This window comes from Taurulus bubalis (assembly GCF_910589615.1).
Source record: "Taurulus bubalis genome assembly, chromosome: 12".
NCBI classification, from domain to species: domain Eukaryota; kingdom Metazoa; phylum Chordata; class Actinopteri; order Perciformes; family Cottidae; genus Taurulus; species Taurulus bubalis.
The window spans coordinates 12,205,709-12,226,414 of record NC_136600.1 but is presented as its reverse complement, the minus strand read 5'-3'; the positions used below and the strand labels follow the sequence as shown (position 1 = coordinate 12,226,414).

At 38.8% G+C, this 20,706-nt stretch overlaps 2 protein-coding genes across 2 annotated transcripts; both read right to left on the bottom strand.

Annotated features, from left to right (window-relative positions):
- Nucleotides 1–2,854: 2,854 nt before the first annotated feature.
- Nucleotides 2,855–6,913, bottom strand: LOC306745258 (uncharacterized protein; the record flags this gene model as incomplete). Its single annotated transcript, XM_079228012.1, has 5 exons — nucleotides 2,855–3,382; nucleotides 4,159–4,243; nucleotides 4,360–4,462; nucleotides 5,809–5,871; nucleotides 6,844–6,913. 5 exons carry the CDS (start codon nucleotides 6,911–6,913, stop codon nucleotides 2,855–2,857), a joined length of 849 nt encoding a protein of 282 aa, XP_079084138.1.
- Nucleotides 6,914–9,544: 2,631 nt separating this feature from the next.
- On the bottom strand, nucleotides 9,545–17,995 carry il21r.1 (interleukin 21 receptor, tandem duplicate 1; the record flags this gene model as incomplete). Its single annotated transcript, XM_079228009.1, has 8 exons — nucleotides 9,545–10,312; nucleotides 13,143–13,236; nucleotides 15,479–15,497; nucleotides 15,708–15,888; nucleotides 16,009–16,142; nucleotides 16,658–16,839; nucleotides 17,622–17,730; nucleotides 17,935–17,995. The coding sequence occupies 8 exons, from the start codon at nucleotides 17,993–17,995 to the stop codon at nucleotides 9,545–9,547; spliced, it is 1,548 nt and encodes a 515-aa protein (XP_079084135.1).
- Nucleotides 17,996–20,706: the final 2,711 nt, after the last annotated feature.

Below are 20,706 nucleotides of genomic sequence, written 5' to 3'. Positions count from 1 at the left end.
CTGTTCCACCCACTCTAACGGCAAAACAATTGCATACAACTCAACTGTTTACACTTCAAATTGTTTACTAGGGACTGCAACAGCCGTTCCTGTACGGTCTGTATCTGTTTTTTTTTTATCCATCTGTAAAAACATGCACATATTCTGCGTATTTTACATATGCGTATTCATAGAACTCGTTCACCAGGTCAGCGTTCTTTCGTTTTACTTTAACTTATAGCAACTCCATGTCCACCTCTAGTTCTTTATGTAACCACACAGGAGTTATTGGCGAAATGACAGTAGGGATAAACTCTATGTCAGAGACTCCAAGCTTCTTGCTGCTGCTTCTCCTATCAAGCCAAAACTAGTCTTTGGTACCGTTTGCCTTTCCCAACAAGCTTCTAGTACTTTTTTTGTTGGATGATTGTCTTCATGACCTCTCAGATTTACCCAATAATTTACTAACAGTTGTTTCCTGCGAAGACATAATGGCATTTCTCCTGTTTCTACTTGGATGGCGCACACCGGCGATGTTCTTACTGCACCTATACAAATTCTGAGGGCCCTGGTCTGGATACCATCCAGCTGTTTAAGTGTAGTTTGTGATGCTGACCTATATGCTATACTACCATAATCTAATCTGGCTTTAATTGAAGCTTTGTATATGTGTATCAGGGACGCAACCTCTGCTCCCCAGTCCAACCCCACCAAACATCTCCGTACATTTATAACTTTTTTACACTTATCACCAACACTTTTAACGTGGGCTTTCCATGTTAATCTTCTGTCAAAGTGCACTCCTAAAAACCAAAATGACTCTGAAATCCTCATTTCTTACCCCATAATTCCACTTGTTTTATCCCTTCTTGTAGTTTCCGAACAATATGTTCCAAGTTTCTACCTTTTTTAAGGCCCCATCATCCGCACATAGCGACGTCCCCATATCTGGTGAGACTGCTCCAAAGATGTCATTTATTGCTATGGAAAATAATATAGGACTTACTACCCTTGTGGTGTCCCATTTCCCACCTCATATCTCCTTGACGTTTCAGTTCCTACTTTTACCTAGATAGTTCTTTTATTTAAAAAGTCCCTTACCCAATTAAATAGTTTCCCCCTAATTCCCATTAAATGCATTTTTATCAAGAGACCTTCCCTCCACAGCATGTCATAAGCCTTTTCTACATCAAAAAACACTGCTGCCACAGTTTCCTTATTAACCTGTGCCTTTCTTATCTCATCTTCTAGACATAAAAGTGAATCTACGGTTCCCCTACATTTCCTAATCCACTCTGGCACCCTACAAGTAAATGTTGTTTCTCTACGAAACACATTAATCTTTCATTTACCATCCGCTCCATACATATTACATATATGTGATGTTAGGGCAATTGGTCAATAATTTGATGGGTTACTCGCATCTTTCCCTGGCTTTTTTATAGGGACAATCTCAGTCTCACAAAACAGTCTCCTTCCACCTTGCTGGTATGCTACCTTCTGCCCACACCTTATTATACAAGGTTAGCAACTTATTCAGCCCATCTCCACTTAATTGCTTTACCATAATGCAACATATTTCATCATTTCCTGGGGCAGTCATTCCAGCTTTATCCACTGCTCTTTTTAACTCCCCCATTGTAAATGGCACACTCAATTCATCTTCAGTATTCTCCTTCGTACTCAAGGCCTAATAATAATAATAATAATAATTACGGCATACTATAGCTAGTTTTAACTTCTTTATACACCGTTAGGTAGTCTAGTATTTCCCAAATTGGGGGTAAGGCCACACCCAGAGGGTCACAAGATAAATCTTGTTTATATGAAATCATATTAGAAGAGAGGAAATCCTTGGTAAACTCATACACCTGAACGGAACCCCAACAGACCTTTATTTGTAATGCAACTACACACAACTAAGTAACTACCTGTGCTGAATAAATGTAGTGGAGTAAAATGTAGCCTAAAATATTTCCATTTTGAATTGTATTGGGGTAGAAGTATAATGTGTATAAATGTACCTCAAACTTGTACTTTACAGTTGACTTACCTTCCACCATTGAAACACATACACCAGTGGATTCTGTACATCTAGCTAAGAGTAACGCAGAAAGCAGCCTTAAAAATGACCATACAGTTGAATTAAGAACTTTCTAAAACAGTTTTGACAAAAAAAATGTAACATAGTAATATTTCTGAAGCCAAGATTTATTGCAGGACTGTTGTTGGCTAAATTTCAGCTCGGCGTACTGGCAACTGATTCTATTTACTGTTTGATTATTTTTAAACAGCCCAGTCTAACACACTGAGCCTTGGTCATAAACACTTTTCATACACATTATGAAAGATTCATTCTTTTCAGTGCAGTTCAATCATTTTGAGATTGTTCTTTATTGATCAACTTGGGGAAATATTGTGTACGGTAAGCATTCAACTTATTATTTTAGGAGCAACCAGCCTCACCTCGGCAATATGTAGTTTATCATCGTTGAAGGCAAAGTACAAACATGGGCAAATAGAAAATGTTCAGCAATGCATAAAAAATAAATTCATAGAAAGGTGATGGAAAAATCACACACGTCCACATTGCATTGTAATTCAAGTGTAACATAGGAAAGTTAGCCAGTGTTGAAGCCATATTTATGTTTGCTTCATGGAAAGAGACGTATACTCAGGTTGAAATGGTTAATTGCAGTGAAATCGAAGCATAAAAACACACCAAACCAGCATCGGCTAAATAAAAAATGCTATTTGGAACGCATAACATACAGTACGTGAGAATGCAGGCCTGCGTGGGACCATTCCCTGCAATACAATATACATTCATTGTGATTAATTTCCATTCCTCCAAACCAACTGACAGGACCATTTCTTATTCCTCTTGCAGGGAATCAGATGGAACACTCAGGCTACTTTCTTTGGACACAAAAACAGGAACAAATCCTCCTGCTGTTTTGTTGAGAATGCAGTAATCATTACAGAAACATGGTGGAGGACTGTCATCGACCGGACTGTTTGGTAAACTGCACTCTGGGCTTTGGCTCGGATCCTCAAAGCTGCAGCCAGAGTCTGAACTGCAGATGGTGAAGAAATCTTTAGGTAAAGTGGAGACAACTTCTACCTCTTCAATGCCAACACCCCAGACAGAGCAAGGGAGCGGAGTGTAAGAAGTTGCCCCATGCCAGACCATAGGTACAGGCGGGGAGGCCTCGTGTATCCCGGGTAAACCTACATAGGAGGTTTGACACTGAGTTAAGGCCAGTTGTACTGTAAGATTGTGGAAGACCTGGTTCTCCTCTGGCTCCTTTGTAACGGGTTTTGGCACAACAATCACAGCAGTTGTCAAGATCTCCTCTGTTTTGTATGTCAGCACCATTTTGCCTTGAGGTGAAAGCCATTCCTGCAAATTCAGAAGCATTGAAACACATTACATTCACTGTAGCATATGTTACACACACCATACACACCCATATGCTAAAACTACTAAATACTACTATGTGTTATCCACCTTTTGATAAATTGGATAATATCAGCTGATATTTTTAGCTATACATGGCACTATTGGTCTTTCGGCTGGTTAACCACTTTTGTAACTACCGGATGGATTGCTGTGATATTTGGTACCCATATTCATTGTTCACAGAGGACGAGTCCTAATGATCAGCTGACTTTTCATCCAGGTCAAAAATACATTTTGTCAAAAACATGTGTTAAGTGTCAATTCGAAAATGTTGGCATGCGAACACAATACACTAAGATCGTGAAAATGATACCGGCTTACAGTAGCATCTGCATGTTAGCATTGTCATTGTGAGCATGGTAGGCTACTGTAGCATGCTGAAATCAACAATTAGTTAGCTCAAAGCACCGCTGTAGAGCCTCAGAGACAAACTAGTGGGGCTATGGACTCTTTTACCATGCTGATAATTACACAACCAACTCTTTTGAGAAACTCATTTGGTCTCTGCTTGTTTTTGTTTTTTTACAGTGCTGGTTGGAGTCATTTATTTAAACTTTACAGCAGGGGTCGTTACGGACGCACCTGGTGATATCTGCACTCCTACTGAGTGCACCTTTCTAGCTACTTACTGTATGCGTTGTGCTTTCTTTTGCACTTTACATAAAATAAATGACACAAAAAGACAGAGAGAGCACAAGAGGACATCGCCACCTCACCTGGAGATTGCCTTCATGTTGTTGAAATAGAGGTTGGAAGAAAGGAGCTGGCGTTGGTGTGTGGGATAGAGTTTTTATCTTCATTCTGTGGTACAAATCAAATTGCATTTAACTCGTCACACTTTTGCTTATCCAGAGCAGATTATGTTGATAATTCTAAATTTACCCTTTCACCAACATTTCAAAGTACACGTGAATTACCTTACAGCGGGACTGTAGAGTACAAACAGCAGGAGGACTCCGACAACCACACACACCGGGCTCAGAGATTTGATCAAAATGACGAACGTATTATCTTCTCCTTCTGAGAATGTGTCGTGAAATAAGACAGAATTTGTGAGTCATACTGCAGAGAAGACAGTAATTATAGTTAGGTGGCTGATTAATTATTAGTACAATTCTACGAAAGTGGTGATTAATGAAAGAAAAGGGGGTGATTTGTTTGAGGTCTTTGAGCCTCTGACTCAAGTCATTCATACAATATACAACACTTGTTCTTGATGACACTGAGACACAAGAAGGTTACAACAAGAACTCACTCTGCAACAGACCTTACAGATGTACATCAGAACATGTACATGTCAGTCAGAGCCATGAAGTAGCAAAAAATACTTAAGCAAAAAGTACTTAAGAAGAAAAAGTGTAATTTACCTTTATTTTCCCAGCATGTCGATGGACTCCATTCACTCCAAGTTCCTTCATAATCACCATTATTATTCGGTGTAGATCTCACTTTAATGCAAAATGTAGCAGATGGTTTAAGTCGTGACTTTGGAATCGATGCAGACATCTCAAGTGTCGGGAAACGATGAGTCTGAGGAAAGGTTGAAACAATCAAGCAAACGATTGTTCGCTCTTACTATGGCAAAACATGTTGAGGCAAAGTATGGTTATGTATTTACGAGAGTGGATCTTACTTTGGTCTCAGTGCTTTGAGATGTCTGAAGTAAGAGTTCGTAGTTAAGGTCACTTATGAGGTACGGATGGCCTTCATACCCACTTTTCCAAGTGATGTTGAACGTCTCTGGTGCTTCTTGGATCTCAGGTTGATGCGGTGGTGTCGGCTGAACTGCTCAATACAAACAGCATATTTTGCAAAAGCATAACCTAATGTTTGTTATTCCTTATATCTCCTGAATAATACATACACTGTAATATTCTAGTTTCTTCAAATGTGTGATTTTATGGGTACAGAATCATGCAAATGCATCTGCATACATGCAAACCAACACAGACATCAACACACATGTAAGCTACAAGTGATTCATCAGTTATTGATCACAATGAATGCATGCTTACTGTTCAGGGATGGTTGGAAATGATCTGTTACACTATGGCACACAGATTTATGACAAAGTTCTATGCCATATTCATAAGCGTAGCTTAAATTCGTTGACCCATTCGTGACTTTGCAGACACAGCTGTAACTGTGATTCATCAGCACAAGTGGACAGGAAAAGATATCCCAAAAGCTTAAAAACACAAATAACAGAACATTACCATTTGTTTGTGTGGCACAGACACAAACATTAATTTCTGTAAGAAGAATTGAACATTTTTATTTATTCATATAATGCAAGAAATGAAATTACCTGTCTAATTCATTGAATTTCAGGATGTAGGTGGTGTTGAACTGTCCTACGGGATTACCAGTGATGTTCAAAACACAAGTGACAGTGTCCCAATAGGCACTCACACATGAATATCCACCAACTAAATTAGGAAATGAGAGGAAAGGATTATTGTATGGAACATTTTGACACAATTTATGATAAAAACAACAATGATAATACAACATATTTAAATTGATAGAAAGATAGAATGATCCAGGGGTGGAAGATGTATTCAGATCCTTCACTTAAGCAAAAATAAGTTATATTAGATATTACATCATTGGATATTTACAGATATCTAAGTATCATTTTACTGCTGTAGCTGGTTGAGGAGGAGCTGGTTTTAACTACTTTATATACAGTCAGGTAATTTAATCCGGTGGTTCCCAAGCTAGAGATCTGGCACCCTCCGCAAAATCATAAGATAAATCTGAGGGGCAGTGAAATAATTAAAGGGATGGGACAAAACAAAAAGCATAGTTGTACAACACAAAAACATTCAAGACTGAACAATTTGACCTCTTTGGGCCCTGAGCAGTTATTAGTTAAAGTAAACTATCTGAGAGGTTTTGAGGGTAAATATCTCTTCTCAACTCATAGAGATCTGAAATGTGACATTGACACATTCCTTTTCAAAGCTGTCATAAGCCAAACAGGTTGGAGCCTCTGGTTTGATCTCTAACAATGTGTCGTATTTTATAAATATATAGGCATTTTAAGTCAAATCTGTAAAGTAACCAGCAACTTTAGCTGGCAATGTCAAAATGGTTCAGTACTTGAGTAAATGTACTTTGTTACTGCCCACCACTATTGTAATATAAATTGTACTCAGATGTTAATCACAGGCAGATAAGATAACATGAATTTCTACTTGACATTTCCATAGTTTGACATTTCCCCTGAACCTCCTCCTTTGGTTGAAGTCATGTGGGCAGAATTAATCAGAGGAAATAATTTGACCACATGGCTACTGACAACAAGATGAGATATGCCTGAAGCTGCCTTATTAAAGCATTTCCCACAGAAGAAGTTCATAGCAAAACGTCTGCGTGTTCAGAAAAGTGAGCTGTACCTCTGAAGCAGCTGGCCACTGCGAGGATGCTGGAGCAACAGCACAGGAACAACAGCTGCAGACACGTCATGACTCCATGGATACGAGTATCACACTGTGGATATGGATGAAGCATTTGCATTATATCTGCTGCTTCTATAACACCGGACATTAATCCTTCCAGTCTCGGCCAACATCATTTTATCTTTCTGTAGTATACACTTATAATATGCACATAACACAATCAGAAATATAATAATATTCTTCAATACATTATTTAGAAAAAAGACAAGCATATCATTAGTTTCCATGTGTGGTGTTGTGTGTAGTGGATGGGAAAGAGCTATTACCTCGGGGCTCTCCTGGTGCAGTTGATGTCTCAGACAGTGAATGAGAAATGGAACTGAGGTTTAACTTATCACTGGTTTCATCACAGGAAGTCAGACCTTATTCGTCACAGTATTTTTTTTCTTTTTACCTTTTTGACAGTTTTTTTCTTGCTTTTGTTACTGTTACTGTTTGTACTGTTTTCATTCATATTTGTAATGTAATTGAAGGGTTTTAAGAATCAAAAACATTTATTATGAGATCAAAGCTATAAAAGAGTCGATCTTCCTCTTCTTTACTGGAGGGATAAACACCATTCTTCCAAAAGGTATTTCCTGATGGTGGTGAAAGCGATGTCTAACATGTTGCCTCAAAATCTCCCATTGTGTTGGTGGTCAGCTGGGTCAAGATCTGGTGACTGTGAAGTGCATAGCACATGATTCACATCATTGTATACTCATCAAACCACTCAGTAACCCCTTATGGAATCACATGTCTTCATCTTTTTCATTTGTTTATTCATTTAAGGTGTCAACTCCCGACATATGCGGACCACACAGACAATAAATCCAACTAAACATTTACACAAAATAAAATAAAGAAAAAGTCAGGTTCTTTCTGCAATAACTAATACTACTGTGCAAAGAAGGCAAGCACATTTCATACCAAAAGGCAACCCAAAGTGCTTTACATATTACACAAGAAACAAATGATTACAGCAATAACAGCAAGCAAGCACAAGGGTCGATTCTGGGCCTATTCCTTTCTCAATGTACATGCTTCCATTATTAGCATTAAGACACAATATATAGTTTAATTTTGACACAGATGATGACCCAAATATAACCTCCTTTCAATCCTACTGATTATTGTAGTTATGACATCAAGTGTTGGATGTATTGTAACTTTCTGCAGGTTAAAAAGGACGAGGCTGCAATAATTATATTTGCTCCATCCAACCAGAGTCGAAATTAATGGAAAAGTTGGCTTCATGCCACAGTAACCTTTGCCAGCGCACAGCGTTATTCAATCCTGTTATTATCAGTTGAGAAGCAAAGTCAACCCCTTTACGTCGACCTGGAGAATGTTATTAATGCCTTAATTTCATCCAAACTGTGTTACCATAAATCGATATTTTGCAATTAGCAAAAAAAGCACTAAATCATCTACAATTAGTCCAAAATGCTGTTGTAGATTGTCCCATGTTGTGCATCCCTTCATTGGCTTGCCATTGAGTCCAGAATACCTTTCAAAATGAATAATCACTTACAACAGTAAATGGATTCCCAAAGCTATATTTCTACCCATGTGTACAAAGGTGTGCACTTAGTGCAGAAAAAGCTCTTCTCACAGTTCCTACAGTAAGGCTAACACCAAGAGTGCAGTCAGATACAGTGTATATGAAAAAAAGTAGGCTGGTCTCCAATTACAACAAGAAGGGGCTGCTATCATTTTTGTCTACAAATGTCTTCTAATAAAAGGTGCCACATCTTCTCCAATTGAACATCACCAGACCAGACCACTCTGGGAAATACTCGGGAAGACTCTCATCCCATTGAGTGAATTGAAATGTGTAATCAGAGCAATCTGTAACTGTTACTGATGTGGGTTGTATGTGCTTACGTGTGACTGTTTGTCTATTGTATGTCAGGTCTCTGAGTGCTGGCCATTAAATTTAAACCAATTTCAGTTGTAATTTTTTTGTAATTTATGTAACTTTCGACATAACTTTCAATGCCTAAAAATGTAAGTCGCCCTCCAATCAAAGAAGTGTTTTGCTTATGTTACGTCACTTGGGTGTTTGACCTTCACTATGCAGAAATCTATATGTACAGATTGTGACACCAGAAGGCTATTTACTTATGCTCTATGCTGACTTAGATTGTATTCACCAGGTCAAAAAACTGTTATTAATTAATAACAGATTGGTGTTGGCGAATATGAATAATTGTTTTCTGGTGTGTACAGATGATAAAACATGTCCTCCTAGTATGCTCTCTATACGTTAGTTGACACAGGATGGACGGTTACAGTGGTTACTGAGAAAATGCATGGGCTAGGAAAACAGACATTATCTGACATCTTGATAAGGTGATTGATCGTCGGCTGATGAGCATCTCTCTCTCTCTCTCTCTCTCTCTCTCTCTCTCTCTCTCTCTCTCTCTCTCTCTCTCTAAACTGTCCTTAAAGCAAAAACACAATAACGAATGTAAGGAAACCTGACTCTATACACAGTACAAAGTGCACAACTAAAGCATTTAAAGAATAACAGAACATACAGTTCTATATGCTGATCAAATACTTTCAATTTACTATTTAATGTAATTATTCTTTTTTTTCTCGTATAATTGTCCCACAGCACTGACTGATTGTGGCAGTGAATCAGCGGCAATAATCACGTTGTTTCCTGAAGTTCGGTCTCTGAGTTGCTGAAGTCGTCTTGAATCGTGTTACATATCATCCACTGCTTGACGTAGTTAGAATTCAAGCTTTTGTGCTCATGAAATAAATCACAGTGCATCTGCTCTGCTGCGTTTGAGTCCGAGGCTCCAGGGCTACCGCACTCCCCAAAACCACTGTCAATAGTGTCCAAGTCCACGCGGGGGTATCCGTCTTCTGACTGCTCGTTTGAGGCGAATGAGTTAAGAGACATTCTCTCTGGTTCGTTAGGCTGGGCATGTGGCTGAAAGTTTATATTTTCCATTGACAAGTCATTCAATATTTGGTTTACGTGTTGTGGTAAAATCCCACTTTGCCTACGAGGTGCCTCTAAATCATAACCAGCCTGCTCTCTGTGCTCTTCCTCAAATGAACCAAAGCGTTCTCCATCTTGGGAACTTCTGAGGGAGTTTAAAGAGCTCTGTGATGCGACGTCCTCCTCAAACTCTTCTTCTCCAGATAGAGTCACAGTGTGGATGGAGACGTGTCCGGTGGAGTGTCCGGTGCCCTGTGAACTGCCACCGTCCTGGAAGAACAGCAGCGAGTCGCTGTGAGGCTGTGGGGTGTGGAGGAAAGGACCACCCGGTTTTATCTCGCTGTCCTCGCTGTAGTGTTGTTTCTCGTTGTTCCATTGAAGGACATCGTGCTGCTTCTCGCTCATCATCCGAGCATGTGGGCTGATCCTCAGGTAATCGTACTCGCTGAATACAGGCTTCACCCACTCCTGCAACAGAACGAATGGAACACATTCATATATTAGCGGAAATAAATGGCAACAAAGGCCAATACAGAGTAATAGTTGCTTATAAGTGTGAGACATTTTTACCTGGGGATTTTCAGCAGGATACATCTGAACATCAAGCTACTATTGTACAAGTCTATACATCTGATGATTTGCCCAGTGAAGACACAACGTGACACTAAAGTAAAGGAAAACATTCCATGGGGTACCTGAAGTGAGTTCATCAGTTTCAAATTAATATCTTGAGTGTCCGTCTTTGTCTTATGTATATCTTTTTAATAAAAAAAGGTGCTGATCTTGCATTGACTACATTTAGACATTACACAAGATGATTTGTCAAATGAGTCAAATACAAATGTTTGCAAGGATTCAGCCCCTTTTTAAGTTTTGAGCTCAATTCAGAAGTACTGTTGTACAATTTGGATTTCGCGTGCGACTCTTCCCACAAATCTGCATGGCTTTCATCTACACATTCACGCTACTGAAATGGAAAACCTTCTGCTGGCCTCTATTCAGCAAGGTGATGGCCAGATAAGCATAAATCTGTTTCTTCATGCAGAGGCCACCACATCCTGAGGTACAGAGCTCATCAGCATCACTGAATTGTCTCTGATCCGCTGAGAAAGCGTAAGCAGTCTGCACCACAAGAGTAAGATATCGCAGTCGAACAAAACACTGCTTTCAAAAAGAGCTGGTTCAGTCGGTTGCAGTGATCCTGGAGATGTACAATAAAGTACAAAAAAACCATAGAGAGGAACAAGGATTATACTTCGCCTGTCACAAAGCTCGACACACTCTCACCTATATTTTTGCACCACATTTGAAATAATGTAATGTATGCAGTTGCATGTACGTCATTTGTAAACTAAAAGAATGAAGTAAATTAAAATCCAGTTTGATGAATTTGAGAGATATTCACACACATCTTCCATTAAAATAAAAAAAAAATCTTTATGATTGGTGGAAAACAGCCTTGTGGAGTATTTAACGTATTTAGGACTAAACACAGGGGACTAAATCTCATAGATGGAGGTTAGATCAAATTATGACAAAGGTTGAGCAGCATCTGCACTGTCTACCTAAAGTAAACTCCTTTGGAGCAGATTGGAGTCCAAGGTCCACTAATTAAGTCTTCAAAAAGGTTAAACACATGTTTTATCAATGATCCAACAAATATCTTCTTCGTCCTCAATAAACTAATGTCATCAGATATATGTTTTTATTGCTTGCACTTAAAAATAAAGAGAATGAAGTTACATTTTCTTTTTTTCCTTATAGTATTTTAATATATTCTAATTAGAGGACAAAATGTTCCTCATTTAGCCCAGTTCAGTACATTCTGCAGCACGAAAAGCAGTGCTAAATAAAGAACAACTGTTTCCTCTTCTCTCTAGCGCTTCCTGATCTTTGTGTTATTTGCAGCAGTAGCGCCCTCTGTACCACCAACATTTGTAACTGCACACAGATCTCAAGCTACTGGGTTTGTTGAGCTTGAAATAGTCATGTTGTTAACTTGGTATGTTCTTTTCCCAAAGCTAAAATGTCTGATAAGACCAGGAGAAGATTACCTCAAAAAGCAGTATGACACCAGACAACATCCACAGTACACCCTTCATTAAACTGCAAATCTCAAATCTGCAGCTGAAGTTGGTGAAAAGTCTTTTTAGTTTTTTGAAACCCTGAAAACTGTTTTAACTGCTTAAGAGCTGTATTAATTGACTGTAGCTAACTGTATAAACTGCATTTGTGTATCTATCTTTCTTCATCTTTTTAACTTTGACCTTTCTTGGTTTTACTGCAGTGCGTCAGTAAGTAAAATGCCGGTGTACACTGCACATGGCGAATAAAGCCATTCTTATTTATTGGATTTATTTGTGCCAAGCAGATGCTCAGTCACTTTGATCATGTTTGTTGATTTTAGAACAATTGTATACCATACATATTTCTAGGTTGTTTTAGACAAGACATTTTGGACATATTTTGGGGTTCTTTTGCAATGCAAGAGTGACATTTTACCAGTTTGAGGCCCTTTTGGCTACATAGTCCGACAGAAATCAAAGCTGCATTTCAAATCGCATATTTTTCTTTTTTACTTTTAATACATTCTGCAGCTGCCCTTAGAAATAATGTACTGTTGTATGCAGTTTGCATTCAACTGAGACATACTACGTCATAACGTGGCACCTTAAACTTCTTGCTTATATATCTGCTGCTCAAAAGATTGTGGGCCAGAATTGCTAGAAAAGCATGTTGGCTTACATCCTGCTATATATAGACCGAATGCATTAGAACATCCTAGTATTTTTGTCATTTTGTTATTGGAATTCACAGATAGTCTGCTCTCTATCAGCCTTAACATTAAATTAGCACACATGAAATAAAGTGAGTGTGTTTCATTGAAAACAACAATCAGTCTATGTCTGTTTGTCAAACGCTAGGAAGAATAATTTACATTAGGGGAAAATGTAATAAAGGTGATGGAAAAAATTATCATGAAAACAAACCAAAACAGGCCCGTCACAATGACGCATGAGCAATCTCTATCAGAGGTATTTTCCTCTGGGGTGGAAGAGGTCGGGCTGCCACACACACATCTACCCACAGCATGTCAGATAGGTGAACAAATGAAAAGCCTCTTGAAGCCCCTGCACACTGAGTCATTCACATCATGAAAGCCCTTAAATGTGAAGTCAAGGGAAAGTCCCATCAAGCGGGGTCCAGATGTGCTGAAAGTCCCCACTTGGGCAACACCTGCTGGGTACTTTGGAAATTACACATAATGTACAGAGTTCATTTTGCTCCATCTTCATACCTTGAAGTTCCCTCCATAGTTGAGGTGGAGGGGCTTGAAGAACTCCTCTGCCTTGGGTATGTAGAAAACCCGTTGGAGTTTTTGCTGCCACCACCTGAAATGAATATGAAATGATTTTCAGAAAAAATAATGTAAATAGAAAAAATAACACAACATCTGTAATTCAACTGCGCTGAGTCATTTTTGAAGAGGTGATTTTGTTTTCGGTAACTGAGCTGTGCAGAAGTGAAGTCGTGACCAAATAAGAACCAGTAATGCTGATAGCACAACAATACTTTAAAGAAAAGTGTTCTATAGTGCAAAGCTAAAGTCGGCTAAACTTTGGGATAAACCTTTTACTTTATTCAGGTCAAAACAGTCCACATGCAGTTTAGGTCAATTGGACTCTTAACTGCCAGTAGGCATGAACGGTTGTCTGTCTCTATGTGCGCCCTGTGATAAACTGGCCACCTGTCCAGGGTGAATCCTGCCTTCTCCCAATGACAGCTGGCATCGGCTCTAGCGCCCCCGGGACCCTAAATAGGATAAGCGGTTTGGATAATGGAATGGAATATTAATAAGTGAGAAATAAACACTCAGTGGCCAATAGTGGTGTCCCAGATTGAGAATTGACATAAAATGAAATCAGAAATCAGATTGGTAAAGTCTTGAACTTCAAATCTTTTATTTCCCCTAAATTTAACCTTTATGTAACTATAGAAAATAATTAATAATTTTTGTTTTATTCCCCTGACGATAGCATGGCCTCGTTAGCCGACAAGATTACCGCCTTGCATGCAGTGGTGCTGTGGGTGAAGTGCTAACAAGTCGCCCAGCTGCAACCATAACCAATACATGAACAGGTTAAATCAATCAGTGTATGTGCAAAACAGGCAACTGTCCCCAGTTCAACTGAGGAGAGTGAGCAGTCACAAAGTTGCTTGCATTGTCCTGAACACATACAGACACTTTTCACAGTAAGTTTACACCACCTCAATTAGTTTAACTGAAAGGTTGTCAGCTGTGTGTCTGACTGACATAGTATGTCAGGGTCTCAACCAGTGTTCTGAAAGTCAACTCACATTAGTGAGTGTGCATAAGAGAGAGAGAGAGAGAGAGAGAGAGAGAGAGAGAGAGAGAGAGAGAGAGAGAGAGAGAGCCTGTGTGTGAGTATGAGGTCAGCTGAGAGCGTAGCAGTGCAGTGTGTGTACAGGTTAAGGCCAAGTTTCCGTTTCTTGTTTGCTACCTGCTGATTAACATTAAGAGGGTTGAAAAAATAATGGCTATTGTTGTTAAATCAACATTTCAGGTTGTTGGGGACTCAAATAAATATTGCTGTATAAAGAAAAGTTTTGTCTCGTGATAATAGAACTGAACACCCTCTCCGCTCTGAATTTGAGATCATCTTAATAGGTGATACAAAGACAAACTTCTTGGGTTGGCGGGACAATAAAGTGTATTCTATTGTATTGAACAGTCCTGCAATAAATCCCATCATCATGAAGGTTATAATGTCAACTTCATGGTCATTTTTGAGGCTGCAGTTTGTGGTGCTGTTGAACTGAGGCGTTTCTCGTTATTAGTCTACATTGATATAATAATACTAAGACAACATATTGAAAAACGCCTGCAAGAATAACACAATAGAATTAAGCAGCACCACAAACAAACCGGTTATATTGTAGGTGCAAGGTTCATTTACTTTTTTGAGCTTGAGCTCTTTCTCGTCACTGTGCGCTGTGAATAAGTGAGGTGTTGTCAGCTCTCACACCGATGCTCTGCATGACTTCCTATGTCTGCTCGCCATTTCAGTGCAAAGTGCCGCTGCACGTACATCGCAGCAGTGGTTTCTGTATCTGTGGGAGGTGATGCCAGGAAAGTGTAGATCGAAGCAGTGAGAAGCATTGCTGATCATTTACTGGAAGACAAAGCGTTGCTGAACTTTGGACTTTGCTTGCTTTCATTTAAGCTTTGCCAAGTAATTTGTCTGTGTAGTGAATGTAGATTCAATTAAGTGTACATTTAAAAGGAAATTTAAGATTTAAATAATGATTTCCACGTTTAATTTTTATAATAATTCCATTTCCACAAGCTTCTCCAAAAAAACTAATCACTGAACATCGAGGCCCACCAGTTTGAAAATTAATAAATAAGGCCGTGGTAAACGTCTTTAACCCGACTGTATTTTGAGGATTATGGAAAAGTGGACCACTTAGAATTGTTATCAAGGTTCTGAACATGGTCAAATTCTTGAAGAAGAAAAATAAAGTAACTCCTGTATTTACAGTACTCACGTTTTTTTAAAATAACCCAGCAACAGGAGAACAAGGACAAGAATCACGGACGGGGGGACATACCACCAAAGTCCATTCATTCCTGTCAAGGAGACATAACGTATCATATATGTGTTAACAGAAATGATACGATAAATAAACTTCACACTTCCTGTCTCTGAAATATTTGTATAGAGGATCAATGCAGAAACGCATAATAAAATGGTTTGAAGTAAAATAACATCTGTGGCTCGCATGAGACCAAAGTTGATTATTTTACAGCTCCAGAACAGAAGGTAAGACGCTCTTCTACCTTCATATGCTCCTCTCGTCCTCCAATGTGCAGTGGAACTCCACTCGCTCCATGGACCCAGAAAGACATTCCCAGGACACATTTTGGCCTGAACATCCACAGCATAGTTGACATGTGGCCGCAGATTCTTATGGTCCAACAGAATGTTCTTCTCTGTCACCAAGAGGGAAAGAGCCGGATCCTGTGAGACAGGAAATAAGAACAGGAAACTTTTGGATGGGTGTCGTGAACAGAGACAACTGACAATAATAAACTGCAACAGCCTATTGATTTTGGTGGCGTGTTTCTGCTCACAAATCACCTTCGACAAGTCTTTGTCGTCTCTTACGCGCACCCTGTACGTGAGACAATCGTCTCGGTTGCTGTGGTCCCATGTGACGTTGGAGAATCCGTCGGTGTTCGTCACACGAACATCGGCGGGAGGCGAAGGTTTCACTGTGGAAGTGAAGTCCCAAAGGGACCGGGGGAATGTTATGAAACTGAAAATGTGTGTATGCCAACAATACTCCACACCACAACAGGCAGTTGAACATTATTTTTAGAGTTTTATCTCAATCTGGAGGGTAAAGCAGGTGGGTGGGCGTTTGCTGCCAAACGACTATTTAAGTATGCTGGGAAAGTTTGTCAGAACAATTCTAGTTTTCTGAACTTTCAGAACAAAAACAGAAAATGGTTTACTGTACAGGAATGTGATGGCTTGTGTTCAACAAGAGGAAAAGTGTTTCACAATTGTCTAAGCTCTGTAAAATCTGCATGCTAGAATAATGAAAAAAACTTAAAATGTCACTTCTTATAAATCATTTTGAGACACATTTGAATCTAACTAACATATAAGTGATGTCCTGTGACCTTCTCTTCACTTCCGTGTTATCCTTCGATCTGCTCAGCAGAAATGAAGAGTACAGAAATGTGAAATTACTCATTGATTATCTGTTTAATCTGACACTTACCCACGTCACTCAGTTCCCATTCAGGTGACACACTGGCGTTCACTTGGTCACCCTGCTGGCTGGCTGTCGCAGTACACACGGTTCCAACGGATGCAACTTCATAGAGCTTCTCCGGATGCATTACGCACCAGGATTGAGGAGGTTTGACTTCACAACTTCCATTAACTACGAGATCTTCACCACTACAACAGATAAACAAGAGTGTGTTATTCTCATTAATGCCCTGTGACTTCAGATGACGTCTCAGCTCCAACTGTTGTGGTTTTCACGCGACTGATGCTAGGCAGTTCTATGAAAAGCTCCATTTCACATCACGAATGTCTCTAAACAAATCCCAGTATTTTTCATCTGTCTACTTGTTTCATAGAAAGAATATGAAATATCTCACGGTATGCAGCTGCTAAAATCTCTTTCCTAGAGCCTGACTAATAAAATCAACCAACCACAACGAATGTTTTTTTTCTTCTCATTATGGCATACTTTCATGTTTTAATAAACAACAATCAGCAGCATGTCCATTGTTTTTGCTTTTTTTTTTTTTTTACTCAAACATTAAAATCAATTGGCTCTTCTCCTTCCACCAATGACAATAAAATAAAAGGATGTTAATACTGAAATCATTCTGATGGACAACGCTGTGAGGAAGGTGCAATAAAGACTACCAATTAAACCTATTCAGCGCCCTGCAGTCTTTCCATTATATCACAGCAACTCTTCTGAAACAACTCCATTTTCAAAAGCTGGCCGAATGTCACCCACAAGGCCACAACAACAAAAATTAACATTAAAATGTTACTAATATCAGAACAAAATATTCAAATTGACCAAACTTGGGGTTCCCGTAATTCAGAAGGGGAGAATACATATTTGAATAAAAGCTAGCGGGTCTATGATGAAACCAGCTTACTGTAATGCATCAGCATAAAGCATATTCATATACAGCGATGCTACAGATAGCTTGTACCTGCACAGGACTTTGAGGAGGCCGGAATATGTCGGCATAGAGCCGGAGCAGGAGCAGTTCAGAGAGACATTGTAGTCGGTCGAGCAGCTGACGTCGCACAAAGACGTGACTGCAGCAGAAAAAAGAAGTGCAGTCAGTTAGTATTTATTATATTTAACATCAAGGCTGTACAAGCATCAAGACAACCGCACAACAATGTAAAAAGAGTAAAAAGAAATTCAGTTGGTCTTAAACAGAGTACATTAATGGGGGGAATTACCTGTCGAAATACATGGAAGACCACAAAAGACACAGATTAGAGAAGCCAACTTACCACCGTGAACAAACAAATTGAGGTTCCACAGCAACAATAAGAGCACCGGTTTAAGAGCCATGGGGACGACCCACTCTCATCAGCCGCTGGATGGAAGGAAACACAGCAGCTGAAACTAAATATAGACAATTTGTTTTGAAGAAAAAGAAGAAGAAATTCACCACTGAGAGAAAAAGAAAAGATTCAGACTTCCTGAGGGAATTTACTGTTAAATTGGGTCAAAGCCTTGTTAATTATCAAATTCACAACAGCTCTGAAATCTAAAATAAACATCATTATTAGTATTAAAATCGATAAAGAAAAACATTCATATAAGAGCGTCAATGTTTCTTAATCCGAATGATACGGTGATGAAATTAAAAGAAATTATTATTCAACCTAGGTAAACATCTTTAAAAGAACATTCTACATCTACATTTTTCTGTTCTCATATTTAATACATTTTAAGAATCGATCTTCTTACCTTCTTTCAATCCAAATTTCTGCCACTTAATCAGCCAACACGCTAACAGAGTTCACTGAGGCACTGACGTCTGTGTGAGAGAGTTAAGTGGAACAATGTTTCGGTTTGTGACTGCAAAGGCATCATCATCAGTGACTAAGGATGTGGTTTCAGACCCTTTGAACGGCGTGTGTGTGGTGCCTTCCCACCACATCTACACTGCTCCTATGAATATGCAATAGCTAACCAGAGAACCAAAAAAAAAATCAACAGGAAACTGACATCTTTTCAAAAATAATTCAGTCATCCTATTTGTGTTACCTAAACAAAAGGAAGACAATATAAAAGAAGAAGTGATGAATACAATATATAATATAGCTTATGTTCTACTGTAACTATCACAAAATGTATTTTGCTATCACAACGCAACTCCTTCTTTATATCATTTATAACATTCATTCAAAACAAAACTAATACAAGTTTCATTACTGAAATGATGCTTTTTGATACCTTTCAAAAGACCATTTTCATAAACCAACTACATGTCTACAATGATAGTTCATCAGTGAGTGTGTAGCCTGCTAAATGAGTCATAATCCTGTTGTGGAGCCCCTCAGAACTGACTTTTATTAATTAAATTAGCTCTAAATATAAATAACTCAGCACCTGTTGAGTGGTATGTACGTTATCCACCAGGAGTTTACTATGAGAATCATGTTTCCTGTGTATATTGCATGCCATGTAAACTACTTAACGGTGCAGTGCTGTTTTTGTTGAGTGGGTTGGGTGGGCTGGTGTGGTATTCAAATCATCAAGTAGGTGTGCAGACGACATCTTGTACCAATATTAGTCAAAGCCAGATGCCATTCTCTCACAAAGAAAGGACACAAGCTGTATACAATGTGTGACGCGGTTTCTGACGTTGCTTTTGAGCAATGCAATGGTCTTAAAAGTAGGGTTGATCTCCAGGTGCTGCACTGTGGAGCATGCACATATTTTCAATAAAATAACAATTGTTGAAGTCCTTTTTCAGCTCATGAAATGGAGAATTGACTGATTTTCTAGATCTTGCATAATAGTTAGTTACATATTTTTAGGTTTATAATGGTTCCTTGGACAAAAATAACAACACATTTGCTAAAGTCACATTGAGATGTATATTTTCCCTTTCACTGTTGTCTGATGTTTTATAGCGCTGTTGCACTGTGGTAGAACATTTAGAAAGGATCAATTCCCTATTGAGGATTAAAAAAAGCCTAAATGTTGCACAAACACTTCACTACCACTGGAGGTCATTGTAAGACAGGTTTATTTGCAGTTAACAGGCGTTATCAATTAATTTGATGCGTAGCTGCCAACTATAGAGAATACTGCAAATGCACTTCCATAATGTAATGCTTTCTGTTTTGTATACTTTAACCACACCTACAACATGGATTGCAGGATGGTTTGCACAACATTTAACATTTAAGTGCATATTTCACCAGTCATCTGCGCACAGTATTCTCAGACTGTTGTGCTCACTCTCTGTGGCCATAATCAGTATGTAGTCATAAGTAAAGGGATACACCAAGTTGGTTACCTTCAGTTTGGAGAAATGGAAGCAGAAGGGCAGAAAACGCAGCTGTGAAGTGGATGAAAGTCTATTGTGCAAATGGTGAAGTAAACAGGCTGCCGAACATATTTAGATTTTATTTTCTATGTTTATTTCCATTGAATTACTGCAGATGTGAACTTATGATTTGATTCTATGTTGACAAAAAATGTTGCTGGTCTCTGAGGAGGTCTTTGTCAAGTATTTTCTCATGAGACACCAGCATGTCATTTGGGAGATTGTGTTTGAAGCATGTTTTTACTGTTTTGCAAACTATAAAACACTTTTGGTTTATGTGTCACTTGTTCTCAGAACTGGACCTTGTGTTTCTGACAGTCACTGAGGTTTAGGACCATAATGTGTACGATATCTCTATCAGAGGGGGCAACTTTATTGCTCATGTCATTTCGACCAAGTCACAACCACCATTATTATAAATATCTCTCACAATATTCGCAAAAAAAATTTATTATAGTGCAATTATACATCTCCCCACTTTGACTCCAGAGACGATGAATAATACATATATATATATTTATTTGCCATATAAAGGGCCTGATCCAGAAAACCTTATTCAGCCATTTTATTGCTGACAACATTTTCCTCGATCTTTTGCCTCTTGCACGTCTTTGGTGAGCTTTGGGTGAAATCTCATCACATACAAGCCGGTGTTTACACATAGGCATATTATGTCACAAGTTTGGAAAAAGTGACCTCCTTGTCATTTAGTGTCAAT